The sequence below is a fragment of the Lytechinus variegatus genome, chromosome 3, assembly GCF_018143015.1.
Source record: "Lytechinus variegatus isolate NC3 chromosome 3, Lvar_3.0, whole genome shotgun sequence".
Classification (NCBI taxonomy): Eukaryota; Metazoa; Echinodermata; class Echinoidea; order Temnopleuroida; family Toxopneustidae; genus Lytechinus; species Lytechinus variegatus.
In genome coordinates this window covers 35,546,550-35,566,586 of record NC_054742.1, presented here as the reverse complement: position 1 = coordinate 35,566,586, position 20,037 = coordinate 35,546,550, and the positions used below count along the sequence as shown (strand labels likewise).

The 20,037-nt window shown below is 36.5% G+C and overlaps 1 protein-coding gene across 2 annotated transcripts; it reads right to left on the bottom strand.

Moving 5' to 3' along the window:
* Positions 1 to 7,491: 7,491 nt before the first annotated feature.
* On the bottom strand, positions 7,492 to 19,134 carry LOC446203 (soft fertilization envelope protein 1). Of its 2 annotated transcripts, XM_041603236.1 has the most exons (11): positions 18,768 to 19,134; positions 16,946 to 16,997; positions 15,938 to 16,098; positions 13,977 to 14,138; positions 12,388 to 12,552; positions 11,579 to 11,780; positions 10,849 to 11,174; positions 9,033 to 9,879; positions 8,595 to 8,672; positions 8,036 to 8,387; positions 7,492 to 7,984 (listed from the first exon to the last, which is right to left on the bottom strand). In XM_041603236.1, exons 1-11 carry the CDS (start codon positions 18,879 to 18,881, stop codon positions 7,531 to 7,533), a joined length of 2,913 nt encoding a protein of 970 aa, XP_041459170.1. In that variant the 5' UTR covers positions 18,882 to 19,134; the 3' UTR covers positions 7,492 to 7,530. The 2 variants fall into 2 exon arrangements, with proteins under 2 accessions (XP_041459170.1, XP_041459169.1); XM_041603235.1 differs by having other exon boundaries at positions 7,492 to 8,387.
* Between the last annotated feature and the right edge of the window lie 903 nt (positions 19,135 to 20,037).

Here is a 20,037-nt window from a genome sequence, read left to right as displayed (position 1 = left end):
ATATACAAAACATATGTCAGCTCGGAAATCGAACTTTCATTATTTTGTTTGATTTACATTTTTTTAAGTGCTCTGTAAAAAAAATTGTTTTATGGTCTGAATAATGCATTTTCTGCTCGCTCGCAAAATTTGATTTGTCAGGTAGGCGAAGGCGGTGTAAGTTGTACACTTTTTTTTGCATTATGCATGTTAGAATTGATATGACTAATAATATTTTACTAGGAAGATTCCTTGCCTTTAAATTTGATTCTTGGGGAATAAGTTTCACCTATATATAGCTTTCTACCCCTCCCCCCCACACTGAAAGTCAACGTGACCTTTGGGAAAAACGATGTCAAATGGATCAACTTGCCCCATCTGTGGGGTTAGTTGTGCCACCTGGGGTAAGTTGAGCCACAAAAACTATTTACAAAATGTATGCGGGAAGAACCAGCATCATGTCAATTCTTTATTTAAAGTCTTTCACTTGCTAATTCTCTATAAATACTCACATCCTCTAAAAGTAAAAGATCTGTCTTGTGAATTTGCTCCTTTCTGCCTGCATATCGATGGCTTTTAAAGTTTTTTTTTTATTATTATACATTACCATCAGAATTACCATGGCTCAACTTGCCCCATGTTGGCTGGCTCAAATTACCCCAGTCCGAGCTTCATGCAGTATTTTCACATCCACACATTTCTTATGCATTCATCATGTAAAAGACTATGACAAGAATGTGAATCCATACCTGGACTAATAATATTGTTCTTATTTCTTTATTATATTTAAAGACGTGTGTGGGTAAAAAAGCACTGATCTTTTTCACACCCTTTTTGACTTTTTTTTGCTGAAATATGTATTTTCCCTCTGAAAAAGTACTTTTTGTTTCAAAGTTGAAAACAATGTGGTGGGATTAAGGGTTATGTAATGGGTCATCAATACATGACACCACCATAATGTCTGACTCATTCTTCATTGGCCTGGGGGTGTTGGCTCAACTTGCCCCTATGCTCAACTTACTCCCGCCTTTTCCTACCTATTATTTTCCTGTATTGCTTAAAGTTCTCAAAAATATCCACATTCAGGTCAGATTATCAAAACGTATCATCTAGCACTGCACGCTCGTATTTTGATTGAATGAGTTATGTATATCTCAATATATATTATGTAACAAGCTACTTAAAATCCCCAATTCATGACAGTTTATCAACAATTCTGGCTCGGGATTTGCGCTCGCATTGATTGTTGAAAATATATTAACTCATTCATTTTATTCATAATTAAAAACTCGCTTCAAATGCCAACTGGTGAGTTGGCTCAGTTGGTAGAGCGTTCATCTCACAACCGGGAGGTCGGGGTTCAAACCCCTGCCGCGTCAGACCAAAAGACGTTAAAAGATGGGAGTTGCTGCTACCCTGTTTGGCATTCAACGATTAAAGGGATAGAGCCTCGTGGTGCTGCACAGCGGCTGCCGGGCCCACAATCAATTGGGCAAAGCAAATTTTCGGAGTATTTCATTTCATGTCTATTTCGAACAATGAGTTATGGATTTATCATTTTTATCAATTTTTTTAAGTTTTCATGCCATAATATTAACAGATTTCGCGCTCTCATTAGGCTTGTTAGATTAATAAGATATTGATTTAATAATCAAATTGTCGCTTTTTTCAGAATGAAATATCTACAATTTCATCTCGCGCTTAGGAAGAGAAAAATAGGGAAATTCTTGTTTGTCCTCATCAGAGGTATTTATTACATTAAAATCAATACACAAGCACAATAAATACAATATACATTTAGTTTCACATTTCACAAGCCTTTGATTTCATTGTATTGTTTTTCTGTTATTTTGATCTTATTACTTTTTTCAAGAAATCACAAATTAGTGACTAATTATCTTTTAAATTCCTGAAAACAAAGAAAAATAACTGAATTTCTTTTAGGTAAAATGAACCAGCATGTAAACTCTATAAATCGTATATCGTGCGAAAACCAAAATTACGTTCAGAAAGGCCAAGTATTCATTTTCAAAGTCGTGGCCAATCAATAATGGTTTATCATTAAATTTAATGTTTGAATTAAACTAGATCTCAGTGAAATAGCTTTGTTTCTGCCAAAATAATTTCACTTGTGGACAATGTAACAAAACATGATCTCGAGTTTCAATTAGTTGACAATGGTTACATGCCGTGTCTGATGTGATCTTACATCGATCTAACTAAATTTTCTTTATACGGCAATTCCGATGCAGTAATTTCAAATTATATATCTTTACTCTGTTATTAAATAATTTACCAAACTTAAATTTAAAAAAATTGCTCCAATCATATTCTTCTGCAAGTGACAGCCTATCTTGCTAAGAATATAACATGGTTGGGTGTAATTTTTTTTTAATCTACAACATGTGTGTATAATTGTTGTTTTTGATATTGTAATGTCAATTGAGTCACCGGTTTTAATTTGAATAAATTTATCGTTTTGCATTCGTTGATCACCGTGATTTTCAAACTGAGCAATGTTTAGCTTATCGAACCAATATTTTGGAAAAGCATTTTTAATTTTAGGAAGAGATATATAAAGATAATCATTTTCATGTGATAGCATAATGCTCTTAGGATGTCCTGGTCCTACTATGTCAAAACTCAAAGTTATAATAATGAAACATAACAGTTTTAAAAAATCCTACAAAGTGCTAGAAATACAGACCCTTTTTCAGATCGGAATAACAAATATTTTAACCTCGCGCTTCGCACACATTATTGATTTTCGAGATACAAAAGGAACTTAGAATTCCAGATTCTAGGTCGAAATTTGAAACACACACGCGCATGTACATTTAAGATACGCAGCTTGTTCTTTATTTAAATCATTATCCAGTTTCAGATCACAATATCAAAAAATTCTGCCCGCATTATTAATGTAGAAAGATTTCCAATTGCTCATCCTTTTCACGATTACAAGAAGTGCTTAGAATTTCCATTCTTCAGCTAGAAATGTCAAATTTACTGCTCGCGCTTCGCGCTCACATGATTTGATTGTTGATATATGTTACGTCTTCATGGCTAACTGCATGCAGCCGTTAATTGGTTCCATTTGATCAGATCAAAACGTATCTCGCAGTAATTGTTTAGTTGGATACTACATCTCATTTAGGATCACAAATATTGCCAAGAATGTTTACATTTTAGGAAAAAATAATTGACACAAAAAAATACCTCGCATTTTGCGATCGCATAATTTGAATAAGGGCTATGAGAGTATTATATATTTATGCTGATTTATGAGAATAAAGCTTAAAAGTGACGATTAGATCTATCCCTTTAAAGAAACAAACGAAAATCAACTTCGAGCGGCCGATCGGGAAATATGAGGCAAAAAAATTCCGCACGTCCCCCCTACTGGCGAAGGCTGGATCCGCCCCTGATAGAATTCGAGGTAGCAATTCTTAAAGGGGAATACAGCCTTGGCCATAAAATATTGTGTTGGGAGGGAGAAAAATAAATTAAACAGAATGGTGAAAGTTTGAAAGAAATCGGACAAGTAATAAGAAAGTTAGAGCTGCTTTAAAATTGAGATCACTAATACCATGTAGATTTCAAATTGGCAATTGGGTGAGTAAATTATGACAAGGGGCAAGGACAACTTTCCCATAGGCCATGTACTTTATTATCAGGGATTTGTGGTTTTCTCCTAAGTACCAATTCCCCTGGGGCAGTAATCTAAATATAACCCAGGTAGTATATTGTTTTATGTCCTCATGAAAGAAAAATATAATTTGAAATACTACTTTTGGGAAAAATGACATTTTAGCCATAATATGTATTGGAGTACATGGAAGAGTAGTCCTTGCCTTACATCACTATGACATCACACATGCGGCCAATTTGAAGTCTCCATGGGTATAGTGATTACCAATATTTACAACTTTAAAAAATTCATAACTTTCTTTTTGTTTATCCAATATTGTTCAAACTTTCACCTATCACCTTGTCTGATATTTCTTTTCATGACAAAAACAAGTTTTTATTTGGGTTGGATTCCCCTTTAACATTTCAGATCAGCTCCCATTTAATGATTTACCCAAGGCTTTTTGATAGGGGAGGGGATTTTACAGAGTTTTTTTATAGAGTTATATATTTTGGAGACCTTTACTACCTCTTTTAGATATGATATTCTTCTATCTTCATTATTTCATTCCTCTCTTGATTTTTTTCGATGTATTACTTGAAATATAGAACGGAGGGCTGGTCCAAACTGTTCCATATGGCGTCATTCTTTAAGTTAGGATGATACATAGCGAGGATGTATACAATCGGGAAAAAAGTGAGAGAGAAGAAGATGGAGAGCGTGGAAGAGAGGAAATATAAGAGAGATTATGTAGGACTAGAGAGAGAGAGAGAGATGGAGGGGAGGGGGTTAGAGGTTGTTAGTTCGAATCCCACTCTGTCGTCTCCACTTTGAAAAAGGCCCGAGAGTAATCTGTCGTCTATAAGGTCAGCCACTACGACTACCAGCTTGGTGTTTACCAGAAAAAAACTGTCCTTCCGAGTTCCTACAGTAGTTATCATAAACAGAAACAAAAACGGATAAAGAGTATGTTAGAGAGAGGGAAAGCTAGAGGGGGGGGGGGGGTAGGGAGAGAGAAGAAAATCTCAGAAGATTCATCGGATGGATGGATGGGTAAGATTAGATTATATCAGATTAGATAGATAGATAGATAGATGTAAGTGGTTCATTGATTTAAAAAAAAAATATTGCGGCACATAGCCGAATTGCGACGAGAGCGCCAAACACATCTTATAGAATACATACAAGTTATCTTTTGCAATGTATTCAGAAAATCAGGAAAATGATATAACATCTCCTTTTCTTTCTTTTTCTCTTTCTCTTTCTCCCCTTTTCTCCCTTTTTGTTCTTTGTCTCGAAACTTTTTGGGTGCCTTGGCCCCCAACCTCCCATCTATACTTTAAATGATTGGTTGAATTATCTTTACGTGATCGAGTAAGAATAAAAGTTCACCATAAGGGATAAGGCATTTTTCAATCTTCATCCAAACAACTGTTTACGAAATGACGCCAGAGCCATCTTAAAAAAGAAAGATTAAGTCCATATGCATACAGAGTTATCAGAAATGCATGTAGCGTTTCTATTTATTTTAATGCAGGATAAAACAGCACCATCGCTTAAATGCCTTGCTCATGGGCATAGTACCGTGGCCGGGATCGAACCCTGGACTTTCAAATGTCTAGTGAGCGCCTTAGATCCCTCGGACACGGTATCCTCCATATCCATCTCTAAATGGAAACGATAACGCTAACTATAAAAAATAGATTCGGAAGGCTATGATTTTGTCAAATATTTTATCTGGAGTAGAAGGAATAAATATAGCGCCATCTTTTGATGATGCAAAAGATCGTGTTATTACATGTCGAATGGTTAACAAAGAATGCTTTCTCCAGCATGTAATGAATATTTTATTTTTTTAGTGGGCTGAGAAAAAAAATCTGGAGTATATAGATTTTAACTGACTTTAAATTAACTGCCTTTGATTAGGTTCGGATATTTGAAGGGACTCCATACTGAAAATAATATGGTATAAAAAGAGATAGCTATCATACTAACAAAAAACACTAATAAAAAATGACATTAGAATTTGGAATGATATAATCCTCCCATTTGTTCTTTCGTATTTCATGACACTTTGTTTCTATTTTTTTCTCTCCAAGAATGACAAAGCAGGATTGAATTCTGTTCATTGCTGAAACTGATTTGGTTACACTGGAGAGTTTTTTACAACCATATCTGAAAATCTGAGATAATCATGGTTTTGATCATGTTTATCTCAAAGGATAATTGGGACAGTATATCATCATCCCACCAATTACATATTAATAAGGACAATGCAATCAACCGTTTTGCCAGAATATCGCTTACCTTTAAATTATTTTTCATTGCTGAACTGAATTTGAGGTTGAATGATATAGGTAAGCTATAATTCGATGTATCTTTGCGTATTTTAATCCCAATATCAATAGTTATGGGCCTATGTGACTCAAGCAGTAATACTCTCTTCACGGTTATGCCCCTTGGCGAATATTATTATTTCAGAATCCACCCCTATACTGGCTTTGTATAAATTCTCCTTTTGGAGTGTTTCCAAAACAAGGGGAAAATAGGAAAAAAACTTTTCCTATTGATATTTCGCTACTGTCTTTTTTGTATCCGCTCTTTATCGTTTTCACCTCCCTCCCCTCTTTCATTTATCTTTCACTCTTTCTTGTTTCCCTCGCCCTTTCTGCCTCTTTTATACCACCCCGTCTCTCCCCCTCTCTCTCCTCCGCTCTCCCTCCCTTCTCTTGTATAGGCGTACTACAACAGTTCCACAGTAGCAGTGTAATTACATTAGCAACATTTTCATTGTCATTTCGTGACATTTGCTTTGCACCTTGCCTTCTTTGTAACAACGTTAAATACTATCCGTCTGTTTTATCTCCTAAATTATTAATCCAGATCAATATTACGGTGCACAGCCTTTAAATTGGAAGAGATAATGGTTCAATTTTCATTGCATTCTAGTTTCATTTAAACAAATCGTACATCATATACTAGTATACCAATGCTTACTTTAATCATATAACGATAATATGGGACTTTGTTCATGACAGGGGAATTCTTGTTTGCATGAGGCTTCTTTTTTCATTATGCAATTTCGACTTTTCAGAACCATTACTTTCACCGTATTTACCATAAATATGAAACGAGTAGTTTGTACAATTTTCCCCTGAAAATCTTTAATTTCTCCTCGAGTTTACTTTTATTTTGTTTTCCTAGTATTGAAAGTATATTCGCTCCGTTCTATTATGGATTAATAATTTATTAACATGCAGTAATACTAACATGAAACACAATGACATCTTAAACATTCTTCGCCTAAGGCCAATTTTAATGATTGGTTTACAAGATATCTAGGAAGTAATCACTCAACGTGATACATTTTTTGAATTTGACAATAGAATATAACAAAAAAATCTTTAAAAAAAGTAAAATGCACAATCAAAGTGAAAACTACAAATGAACGAATAAGATAATTTAGAATAATACTGAATTGTGAACATCCTTTAAGAAAATTTTGTAGAATATTACAACATGCTTGACGTTTTTGTCAAATTATTTAAAACAAAATAACGAACATTGATAACAAATGACATGTGTACTTTAGAAAACGGTTTTATCAATAAGTCATGAAAGGAACCACCAACTTTTTTTTTACCAATGGCTGAGAAATTGTGCAGATGAGGTTCAATTTATATTGCATAGGCTGTGACTCAAGCAAATATATTTTCAATTGAAATTTCAAAATCCATTTTGTACCATACAAAACATGGTACTTGGAAGAACCAATCCAAAGCTGAAACCTTCTAGAAAAGAATGCCCTTACTGTTGATCAAGAAAATATAATCCTTGTGCATTGGATACTATAAAATTTAATTGCTTGAATTTCCGTATTCATCTTGTGCTGTTTTATGGGAAACCTACTTTGTCGTTTTAATCTATGTAGATTCATTGACCGTCGATGGCGTAGAGGCAGTAACAGATGATGATGCAGAGGGTGAAGGGGTTGTCGACGCAACATCAGTATTGACTGTCGATGATGCAGTTGACGAAGTGGATGTTGACGCACCATCAGTATTGACTGCCGATGATGCAGTTGACGAAGTGGATGTCGACGCAAAATCAGTATTGACTGTCGATGATGCAGTTGACGAAGTGGACATTGACGCAACATCAGTATTGGCTGTCGATGATGCAGTTGACGAAGTGGATGTCGACGCATCGTAAATACCTCCTTCCACTACGCCCACATGTTGAGTAGCCACGAGATCCTCCTCTTCTTCATCCGAATGTGCATAGTGTAAAGAATTTGAAGTTGGTTTTGACGCAACATAATTATTGGCCACCGATGATGCAGTTAACGAAGTGGGTGTCGACGCAACATCATTATTGGTCGCCGATGATGCAGTTGACGAAGTGGGTGTCGACGCAACATTATTTTTGGCTGCCGATGATGCAGTTGACGAAGTAGGTGTCGACGCAACATCAGCATTGGCTGATGATGATGCAGATGATGAAGTTGGTGTCGATGCAACATCATTATCGGCTGCCGATAATGCAGTTGATGAAATCGGTGTCGACGCAACATTATCGGCTGCCGATGATGTAGTTGAAGTTTTTGTTGATGCTAAATTCGTCTTCGACGTATCAGGAATACCTCCTTCCACTGTGCCCACTGTGGCAGGTTGAGTAGTCATTAGATCCTCCTCTTCTTCATCTGAATGTGCATAATACTGCTGCGAAGCAAAGATATAATCGATCTGGTCTTGAAGGTAAAGCAAAGTATTCTGTAAGTCTGTGGAAAAAATGAAAAGAACAATCACGAATCTTGAAGCCTACCTATAACCTATGATAAATTATACTATTTTTTATTTTTAGTCAGGACTATTTGTTAAGATATGCATTTTTTTCATCGCATACATGATTATCGACTGATATGTCAATTTATTGTTGAGTAGATTCTATATTCATTATTTATGTTTGAAGTTGACTTCTTGCGTACCTAATTGCTCCAAATTTGTCACTCGTTGCTCAAGAGATTCCACAGCCTCAACCAAAGATCTCACAGTCCCTTCAAGATCTATTATAATGAGAAAGAGATTAAGGGAAAGAGAGAAAGAGAGAGAGAGAGAGAGAGAAAGAGATAAAGAAAGAGAGAGAGAGAAGGGGAAGGGCAGAAAATAGAGAAACCGAGGGGAGTAAACAATTATTCTCAGAACGATGATAAACTTATAATAATTATGAAAGTGTAAGTATGAATCAATATTTGTTAAATCATCCCGACAATGAATTAGTGGTATCAAATTATTCTGTAAGATATTCGAATAAAAAAAAGGTCAATGATGATTATCTTGGAAGAAAGTTTCACTCCTGAAATGGAAAGCTTTTAATGAGGATTTTGTTATGATTTGGCCTGCCAACCACACCCTCCCTTACTTACCTATAAATGGAAGAATACAGCCATCTTCATCACTCCCATTGCTGCAGTCGGTCTTGCCATCGCATCTTGTGCCATAGACGCAATAGTTGTTGCCACAGTCAACCTGTCCGGCTGGACATGTAGTTGTTGTAGATGGACAACCACTTTCATCTTGTCTGTTGCTGCAGTCAAACGTACCATCGCATCTTCCACCAACAACACAATAGTTGTTGCCACAGTCAACCTGCCCAGCTGGACATGTAGTTGTTGTAGATGGACAACCACTTTCATCTTGTCTGTTGCTGCAGTCAAACGTGCCATCACATCTTCCACCAACAACACAATAGTTGTTACCACAGTCAACCTGCCCAGCTGGACATGTAGTTGTTGTAGATGGACAACCACTTTCATCTTGTCTGTTGCTGCAGTCAAACGTGCCATCACATCTTCCACCAACAACACAATAGTTGTTACCACAGTCAACCTGCCCAGCTGGACATGTAGTTGTTGTAGATGGACAACCACTTTCATCTTGTCTGTTGCTGCAGTCAAACGTGCCATCACATCTTCCACCAACAACACAATAGTTGTTACCACAGTCAACCTGCCCAGCTGGACATGTAGTTGTTGTAGATGGACAACCACTTTCATCTTGTCTGTTGCTGCAGTCAAACGTGCCATCACATCTTCCACCAACAACACAATAGTTGTTACCACAGTCGACTTGTCCTACAGGACATGTAACTAGGTTACAACTTTCTTCATCCAGTCCATTGTTGCAGTCATTGTAGCCATTGCATTTATGTCTTTCAGAGATGCAGTGACCGTCACCACAGCTAAACTCTCCCTGAACACAAGCCGAAACGATCTAAGAGAGGGAGACAGAATACATTCTCATGAGAATGGTCCCTCATCAGGTTTTCGTCAATTGAGGAAAATTACACAAAAATATTTATTTTTTGTACGTTCGATACCAAAACCGACTCCCCCATTTTCCTCAGCTCTGACTTCACTACACATACTGCTCAATTCATGATATACATTTTTGTTTAGAACATTTCATCCTTTCAAATGAAACTAGAAAACAAAGCTTCAGGAAGGTCGAATGTACATGTAGTTTCAGAGCATTGCTCAGTAGTAAAATGGTACCTGATTTATTAGGAACCAAAACTATGGTAACTTTTCCATCCTGACAAACTACCATGGTAACATGATTTAATAGTTTAGATACAAAATAATGGAAAAGTTGCCATAATAGTAAGTCTCTATGAAGCGGGTCCCTTAACCATGTCTAACATATACATGCAATTACTTGAAATCAGTCATAACAATGGAGCGTCGATAATGCTGGACAGCGTTATGATATCAATGGCTTTCCATCTAGGAAACCGAATCTTAAAGAGACCCGACATCCCTGGTTACTAAATGTGAATTTCGTGGCGATTCATTCTTTGTGGATAAAATGATTTAATACAACGTAAAGGGATTTGTGATTTTTCAATTTTGTCTCCGGACATTGTCTGATTATGTATCCCATTCCCCAGAGCTCAATACGTCATTGGCAACCCTGGTAAAGAACTTTTTTTTGATGTCTGACCAAACATTATCTAACATAGAATTAAGATCCTGAGGATCAAATATTTGGTCGAGAAAGTGAAATTTAGATTTAAACCTGCACTGTGTCTAACAACTAGGTTAGGTTTCCTTTTTGTCACAAATAATTATCTATTCATTCCACATGTTTCTCTTTTCTCCCGTGAAAGCATTATCTTAATATTTTGTGTTACAAGATGAAAAAAGAAAGCATATATGTCGTGTCAAATTACGTCGATCCTACCGTTTGTCCGCAGTTGGTCTCGTCCTCACCAAAGCTGCAATCTGGTTCTCGATCGCACCTCCAGTTTTCAGGTAGGCACCGACCATTGAAGCAAGAATACCAGTGCTGCGGACATCTTCTCTGACCACACCCGTCTTCATCCTCTCCGTAGTAGGATTTGCAGTCGAATGCAAATCCATCGCAGGCCCGGTAGAGAGGGATGCACTCACCATCAAGGCATTCAAACTCCTCCTCATTGCATTCTCGATTACAGCCGATTTCATCGTCTCCGGGCAATGGACAATCAACCACCCTGTCACACCGTTTTTCTCTTCCGATACACTTTCCTATATAATAATATAATACCGAATTGTGCTTAATAGAAAGAAATCACCTGCTCCTGAATGTCATAAAGCAGAAAGAACGATTCCCGATTATTAATGATATCGTCAAATATGAGAGTATATGTGTACATAATCAGCTGCCTGATTCATAATCGAATTGAGTGCATGTGTATGTGAACATTTTTGTACATTACATTTAGTGGATTTTTCAACAGCATGATAAATATGACATATCTTAAAATATTACTTTATTTGTCAAATGTACAAAACTGAATTTGTTTTAATATATACATATATATATATATATATAAGTGTACCACAGTGATATTTTAGGATTGTAAACAAATACAAATTTAAGTTTTGTTTGTTGAAAGACTAATGAACCCTAACAAACAAATCGGACCTACCGCTAGCGCATCTGAACTCTTCACTGAAACAAGTGGTGAAACCGCATGCTTTCTCGTCATTCCCATTGGGGCAGTCTAGCGCACCATCGCACCGCCTGTCGCGATGAAGGCAACGATAGTTTGCCTCGCAGTAAAATTCTTGTCGAATGTGGCATCCATGATCATCTGTACAACCTTCTTCATCTTCACCCGAAGGGCAATTCTGACCGAATTGTAATGGTAAAATATGAATCCATAAAGATGCTGAATCTTAACGTTCAAATCAAACATGAGCAAAATTTGATTTCCAGTTAAAATTAACATGCAATGGTTCTCATTTTGTATACAGCACTTTCTATGATAAAAGTAGGAATTAACATAAAATGCTTGGTCAAGGGCATCGAATCCCTGACCTAACCTAACATCTTAGACAAGCGACATTCAGGAGCGCGAATTTATATTCCTACGAGCTTCCTTCCAGTTTTTATCCTATTTTGTACGTGTTTATATTGAGATTCGAACCTACTATCTTGACATTGATAGTGCAAGGACTACGCCATAAAGCTACGCTGGTTGGTTATACTATTACTATTACAACTACTACTACTACTACTACTGCTGCCACCACTATACTATTACCACCACCACCACCACCACCACCACCACCACCACCACCACCACCACCACCACCACCACTACTACTACTACTACTACTACTACTACTTCTACTACTACAACTTCTACTTCTACTACTACTACTACCACTACTACTTCTACTACTGCTACCCTATTCTGCTCCTTCTCCACCTCCTACTATATGTCACACTAACCTTCTTTCCATCACACAATTGATCATCAAGAATACAAGTACCATCATCACATCTGAACTGCTTATTGTCATCACATGGATAAGTATGCTCTGCACAACCGACTTCGTCATCGCATTCGTAACAATCACAACGGAGGTCGCAGATCAGGGATCGTGTGATGCAAACCTATAGATGATTATGAGGTACAATGTGTTTGTCATAATGGACCATTATCCTACATTCGACACCTTAGGCCTCCTATATCCGTGTTCATCATTACTACTTAAACTAAGATCAGGGTCTTTTAGAATTACACGTTCCCTCGTGGACTGCTACGGGAACACACCATTACAGTATGTTCTACGTTAAGGGATATGAAGTTGGTTGAGTGAAGCGCCGCGATACACACCCGCGTGCACTGCCTGTCCACTATCCTGATTTGAGGGAAAATCCACCTCTTGTCACTAACAGTTGATATGTCAGGCAGGACATATCAACTATAAGTCTGGATACCCTCAGTGTTTCATTTCTTCATCCTTGTCGGCCATCGACACAAAGTATACCATTATCAATAATTATTACGTATTACGTAGGGGTCCATTAAATAAATGACGTAGAACTTTGGTATAACTTATTTCACTAAACAACTTGTACTGTCATACATAAAGGTCAAGTACACCTCGTATATCTTTTTATTTGAATCAATAGAGAAAAATCAGATCAGCATAATACTGAATATTTCATCAAAACTGGATATAAACAAGATATGACATTCTAAAATTTTGCTTATTTTTCACAAAATAGTTGCATGCACAATTTAGTCACATGCATATGAGATAATCAATGATGCCCCTCTCTCACTAAGTTTGTTTTTTATCATTTGAATTATACAATATTGAAATGTTTACAAATTTGACAATAAGAACCCACTTGACTGAACCATAAGATGTTGGACAATGGTAATTCAAGTGTTCAGGGAGGACAATGAGAAAATTAGAATATTTCATATAAAAACACAAACTAAATAGTTAGTGATGTCATCAGTTCCCTCATTTGCATAACTAAAGGGATGTGCGTATAACTATTTTGTGAAACTAAACGAAAAAAAGTCTTTAACTTTCTTATTTATATCCGATTTTGATGAAATTCTTAGGGTTATGCTAGTTGGATTGTTCAATTTTTTTTTCATCTAAATCAACTTTTGTTGGGGTAGACTTGTCCTTAAATAATAAAAAATATCTCGCTCCCCAACCAAACTTTGCTTGCTTCTCTTTTCACCATTTTTTTTCTCAATTCCATTCTCTTCGCACTCCCTTTACTGTTTCGTCGGTTTATTTTTTTAATCCCAGCCATGGCGCAATTTCATTCAGCAATAAATTTATCCACATTGTGCTGCACTCGACCCAGGTGAGGTGAATGGGTACTCGGTAGGAAGAAATTCCTCGAATGCTCGAGCGCCCGATCAAGGTAGCCGTGCTAAAGCCGGGGTAATAATAGCAGGGCCCGCTGGGAGAACAGTTTTCGGAACTGAAGTGGCTACCCTGGGTGAATATGCCGCTATTATTATTAATGCCTATTTATATTATTTTCTCTTCATTAATCAAACTTACCGAATTATTACAGTGGAACCTTCGGAAGTCACCAGGACATGTAACTCCACAAAGTGCCTCAGTCTCATCCTCTCCAGTATATTCACAGTCTACTGGATCACCATCACACGTTGAATCCCAGGGGATACACTGCCCTCCTGAACATTGATAGGTGCTACATGGCTGGGTTCAAGATACAAAATAATTTCTGTATTGAATTCATTCTTGTATTCCCTTTAAGAAAGCAATGTAGCGTAATGAAAAAAAGTATAATTGTTTTTTATCGGATGAGAGAGCTGGTAAGAACTATAATTGAAAACTAAAAATTAAAATTAAAAATACTTTACACACAAGGGTAAAACCAATACTTATACCCTGCTTCTGTAATGAGCTTAAATATCACTTGAAACAGAGCAAGGAATGAAGTGTGAATATGAGGCCCGTCTTACAAAGAGTTGCGCTTGATCCGATTAATCGTAACTATGGAAAGCCAGCAAAGTCAACATAATGACATGCACGATTGTTAAAAAAAATCCAGATATAGAATGTATATCCATAAAGTCATTAATTTTTTGACAATTTGGTCTTTTTCTTTGTTTACAAAGGACATTTTGCAAATTTCCTGTAGAAAAAAATTAGGACACTGATGGATTTCCATAGAGTTACGATTGATTGGATCAATCGTAACTAATTGTAAGACGGGGTCCCGATGTCACAGAAACCGTACATAGATGCAAAGGTAATCTTTTTCATGAAAAAGGTCAGATATCATGAAATTGCACAAATCAAGGACAAACTGTTCTTTTCACACGATCTTATTTTTGTTTGAGGCTCGTGTTTTGATCCCTCAAAATTACCTTTATCTACTCATATTCAAGTTGTATCTTTGAACCGGCTTATTATGCCCTTTTAAGAGAATTCGATTAGATTCTATGTTTTCGTAAAAAAGCCGCAATGAATCACAACTCATTGTAGTAATGAGTTCGCAAATGTTGAATCCCGTTTTCACAGATCATGAGATCAGGGGCGTCGATCCATTTTTAGATTGGGGGGGGGGGCAAAATCATGAATCAACGTTCCAAGGGCGCTCGATCACACAAAACAAACAGAACTCATACACATACACACCCTCACACATAGGTCTCTCTCTCTCTCTCTCTATATATATATATATGAGATAGAGACACATATCTCACCAACATTAATGCGAGCGCGAAGCTCAAGCTGATTTGTTTTATTATACTGACATGAAAATATGAAAAAGGTACCTGTTTAGGACTGTCGTGAGGAGGATACATAAATAATGCGAGTGCCGAGAGCGAGCTAAAATTTCTTTATATTCTCACCTGAAAGCTTGATATTCTAATCATTTTTGTACCAATGTTTAAGATGGGTATTCAAAAGAACATTGGATGCGAGCGCGAAGCGCGAGCTGAAATTTTTGATATTTTGACCTGACAGCTAGTTTAAAGGATGTTTTTAATAAAGAAGATATATATCCAACAAAAGATTATTGCAAATCGAAGCGGGAGATCTTCTGAGGCTTAGAACTGAAAACAGGACATTCTATTCACCCATTTAATCATGAAAAGTGTGGGTTTTGCTACAGTAATGATGCGAGCGCGAAGCGCGAGCTAAAATTTTTTATATTCCAATCTGAAAAGCGGGCATTTTGAGCACGGTTTTGAATAAGGAACGAGTTGTGTATCTCAATCTCGCTTGCTGATTTCTTTGTAACATTACAATCTTGTTTGCACATGTGGAATTATTGGGGGGGGGGGGGGCAAAACGATATGTTTGCCCCCCTAATATTTTCATCGCCCCCGTGGCCCCAGGATCGACGCCTCTGATGAGATGACATACAGGTAACTGCTCCCATGTGACACCCCCAATACTTTTTAATGGATTCTCGCTGGAACTTTCTATATTTTATGCTTTCTCTGTATCAGGTGAGACGTAGTATTTTTCGAACGGGTCTATACCTCTTCAAGGTTGTTTGCAGAGCAATACATGGCATCCTCGTCATCTGCTGTTTGGGCATCATCTGTACAGTCAGGTTCACCATCACAGACTTCTCTCAGTCGTACACAACCACCGTCACTGCAACGGAACCCCCGAGACCCGTCATATCGCTGGCAGAAAGCTAGTAAAATAAGGATATAGTCAAAATACAAATACAAATTAATATCATCAATTAGTGCAATTCTACCAAGATAGTCTTTTCCTTACCCGGCATATGCAACATTTTGATAGGTTCCCTTTTTTCTTCTGTATTCATGAATACAAAATCTAGCCTATTTATACATAGAGTATCCATTTCAGTATTGAATTATGCAGTGAAACTCATATTTTCAGTTAAAAATTAAAATAACACATAAGGTAGAATCAAATGAAATATGTACCGATTAGGTCCTACCCATGGTGCGTATGAAAAACAATTGAAAATGGACAGGTGGCAGAATATCACTGGCGGTCCTTCCCCTTTCTTGGCGCCGCATTTTCAAAAAGTGCAATCCCCGGTTAGAAACTCAACTGGACCTATGCCTTTGCCGATGTGTCTCATGCAATTAAAGAAATATAAATCAATGGTCTTTCAAGGGTACATTAAATGCCGCCGCTCACAGAAAAATCAGGTCATAGAAGTCGTGTGTTGTGGACGCCAGAAGTGGCGTCGCAGCACATGCGACCCACCAGTTAGAAATCCACTGCCAAACGCGGTTCTTTGTACTAGGTTAGTTTACTAATACTAAACTCGCACTAGTGTGAGTGATCAATGGTAATCGTTCAGAGTTTTGTTATATTTAACTACCAAAAAATTAGATATTGAGAATAACCCATATTGAATATTGACCTTGACCGTGTATATAGTACTTGTAGTTATGGGAGACTCGAGTCGCAAATATATTGCGTATGATCAATGAAATAATATAAAAACTTTTCAAGAGCGCCATCTTAAGCAAAGCAACGAGTAGATTGCATATTTTACTTACGGAGTTTCGAAATGACATCTGGTTTGATTTGTCGCTTGAATTTTTCAATAATCTGTTTAGAGGAATTTAGAAAATTGTGAAATCATTATGAACTGATGATGTACTGACTTGATTGAAATCCACTTTGTACCTTTTCTACAATATATCCGTCGATGTCATATTGAAAAAAAATCATTAGATTGAGAGACATTTGTTAAACCTGCGTGAAGCTTACATTCCTTCATAAGAATCCACGCACATTGGCTAACGAAAAAAAATCACCATAAGTGCACATCTATATACGGTATATCTATACAATAAATATTTGTTATGTAACCACAACCCGAGAGCCGATCGATGCTGCAAATATATTAATATGATATCGTATTTGAGTAAGCAAACTGCCAGAATTTTATACAGAAATGTTAGATGTATGGTTCAATAAGGAATTGTTTTTACTTAAAGAGAAGAATAAAAGAAATGAGATCATTTTCAATAATAGGTTCATCCGTTTGAAAGGGCAAACCTATTATAATGAAAAGCTGTTTTTAAAGAAAATTTATAAACTCCATCATATTGTAGATAAAGATGGGAAGATTAAGTCTATCTCGACCTTTCAAAAAATGGGTTTGGATCGTTTTGAAATAGAAAAGATACTCGAAATTTTTAATAACATTCCATACTTTTGGAAGGACTCGCTGAAAAAAGGGGGTCAAAGTTCCATAGATAGTGAGTTAATTTTGGATTTTCAATTAAAAGGCAGGACTTTTGACTTTCAAGACATCACATCAAAAAGAATATATGATATTCTTGTAAGTATGATATCGGATATACCCCAAGCATTTAAAAACTTGAGGAAAAATATAAAATAACAAAAAAAGATATATCTGATATTTTTCTAAGACCACGAAAATCGACTCTGAACAGCAGACTCAGAGAATTTCAATTTAAAATATTACACAATATGCTATACACAAAAAAATATTTATATTTATTTAAAATTACAACAGATGATTTATGTTCATTCTGCAGTAAAGAAGAAGAAACATATGATCATATATTCTTTTCATGTGATAAAATAAAAACTATATGGAAAGAATGTGGGAACATGTTTCAACTCCCTATCATTACAAATATAGATTTAAAAAAAAGGTGTACACGTAGGCGTGGAAGGGTCAACTAAAGGAGAGGCTCAATTATTAAATTACATAATAATCCTCATAAAGTATATGATTTTAAAAAATAGTAGAAACACAAAAGATCCACCGACCCTTAACCATATTAAGGAAAAAAATACAAGAAGATGGACTTGAAGAAAGAAAACTAGCTGAACAGAGAGGTCTATTAACAAACCATTTCAGACACTGGGACAAGTTTATTTTCTAGGGATGCTGAGGCTAAGAAAGTTCAAGCATACAGTTAGACTGAAATGGAGGGTAGGGTTGAGGGGAGGGAAGCAGGTCGCGCTTCCTGGGCTTGGATGGGATGTGGGGGGGGGGGGCAGTTGGGATGGGAGGGCTTTACTTTGTTTACTCATTCAGTTCAATTGCGTCACTATAGATTAATTTGTTATAACTATTTTGTTCCTGATGACTCGAATGTTATATTCTGTATTTTTTTTTGGTACAATTCTTTTTTGTATTATGAATAATTGTTTATTTGACTTTGTGAACAATGTTTTGTTAATATACTATTGTATGTATAATTTTGAACTGAATGTTTTTATAAATATTACTTCAAAAAAAAAAACTTTAAGTGAATGGCATTACAAACACCAGTGCAACGTGGTTAGCAAGAAGGTTATCTACTCGTTTTTACAATCGTCATGTTCGTATTTACTTACCGTTGTTGCATCGCTTTGATCTAAATTCTTAAGACTGGCTGCAGATGAAAGGTGAACGAAGGAGACGACGACGACGGCCAAGCATGGTATGAATACGGCTTCCACAACGCCCATAATGAATGGAAGCTGAACCGGTAAATGCGACTTGGACGAAGATGTGGCTTATCCAAGGATTCAATAGCGACACACCCTGATACTGCTAAGGTTGTCGTGCTTCAACTTCGCAAATTACAAGGTGTGGTGAAACCGGTTTTCCGCTCAAGTGGAAAAGAATGGGGTGGAAGTAGGTCAAGCGAAAAGGTCAGCGAAATTCTTTAAAGCCTCAAAGAAATTTCATGGAAGAATTATCAAAGTTGATAATGATTATGTATGTAATCCTAAGGACAGTGATTCCAAAGTGAAGATGACAATTTAACGTGAAACGAAATCATTACCTTACTTTTTGCTTGAAAAGAATGTAGCCATTTTTTCATTTAATGATGTAACGCTAGAATGCACAAACAATTACCATCACTAACGTATTCACATTGTGTGAATATTTTCAGAACAAAGGTTTCCTTTAACTACCTAAAGCAAACTTGGGATTTCCCAGACATAGCAACAAACAATACTTATGACTGGATTCCATGTGATATTAACTGGCTAATTGAATGCCCCTTTCTGTTCAATAGATCCCAATTAAACAAACATTCCTTGATTAACAAAAGCACAGTATAACTGTATCGCATTGCTTGCAATCGGGGGGGGGGGGGGGGGGCGTGCCCCCTAATTTTTTAATGTGTGTCTAATTGATTAAGGTCTCGTCCCTCTAGATGGGCCAAATCTCATGAAATTGCCGCCGCTTTTGATTTTCCGAAAGAACAAAACATATACATGGATGAACCAAGAATTCTGGATAAAACACTTGATAGAATACGTGAGACGATCGTTTGTAATATAGCATTTTATTTGAACATTTTCACGATTCTCATAATTGTCACGAGAAAGCGAAACCTATTTTTCTGAGTGATATAAAAACTGTTAAATTTAATTTAGTGCGTTATGATGGACTTATGTCTCTTTTTAGCTTATGATGTATATTATTAGCCAAGCAATAATCCTTGAACGGCATCTCATACCAACTTTTCCATATAAGACGTATCATACGTATTGTGCATTTTTTTCTCCATATAGCAAAAAGGCAGACAGGTATTAAAAATGTTTCTTAAGGTAAACAATATTTTGGATAAAAAATCCCCTTCTGAATATTTGTTATTTTCTTATTTTGAAT

Excerpts from the sequence above, each read along its gene's own strand:
- LOC446203 (XM_041603235.1), bottom strand. The coding sequence starts at position 18,881 with ATGGGCGTTGTGGAAGCCGTATTCATACCATGCTTGGCCGTCGTCGTC. Across the intron at positions 12,553-13,976 it reads GGTTCCACTGTAATAATTCG|GTTTGCATCACACGATCCCT; the intron begins GTAAGTTTGATT and ends AATCATCTATAG. Across the intron at positions 8,388-8,594 it reads GACAAATTTGGAGCAATTAG|ACTTACAGAATACTTTGCTT; the intron begins GTACGCAAGAAG and ends TTTTTTCCACAG.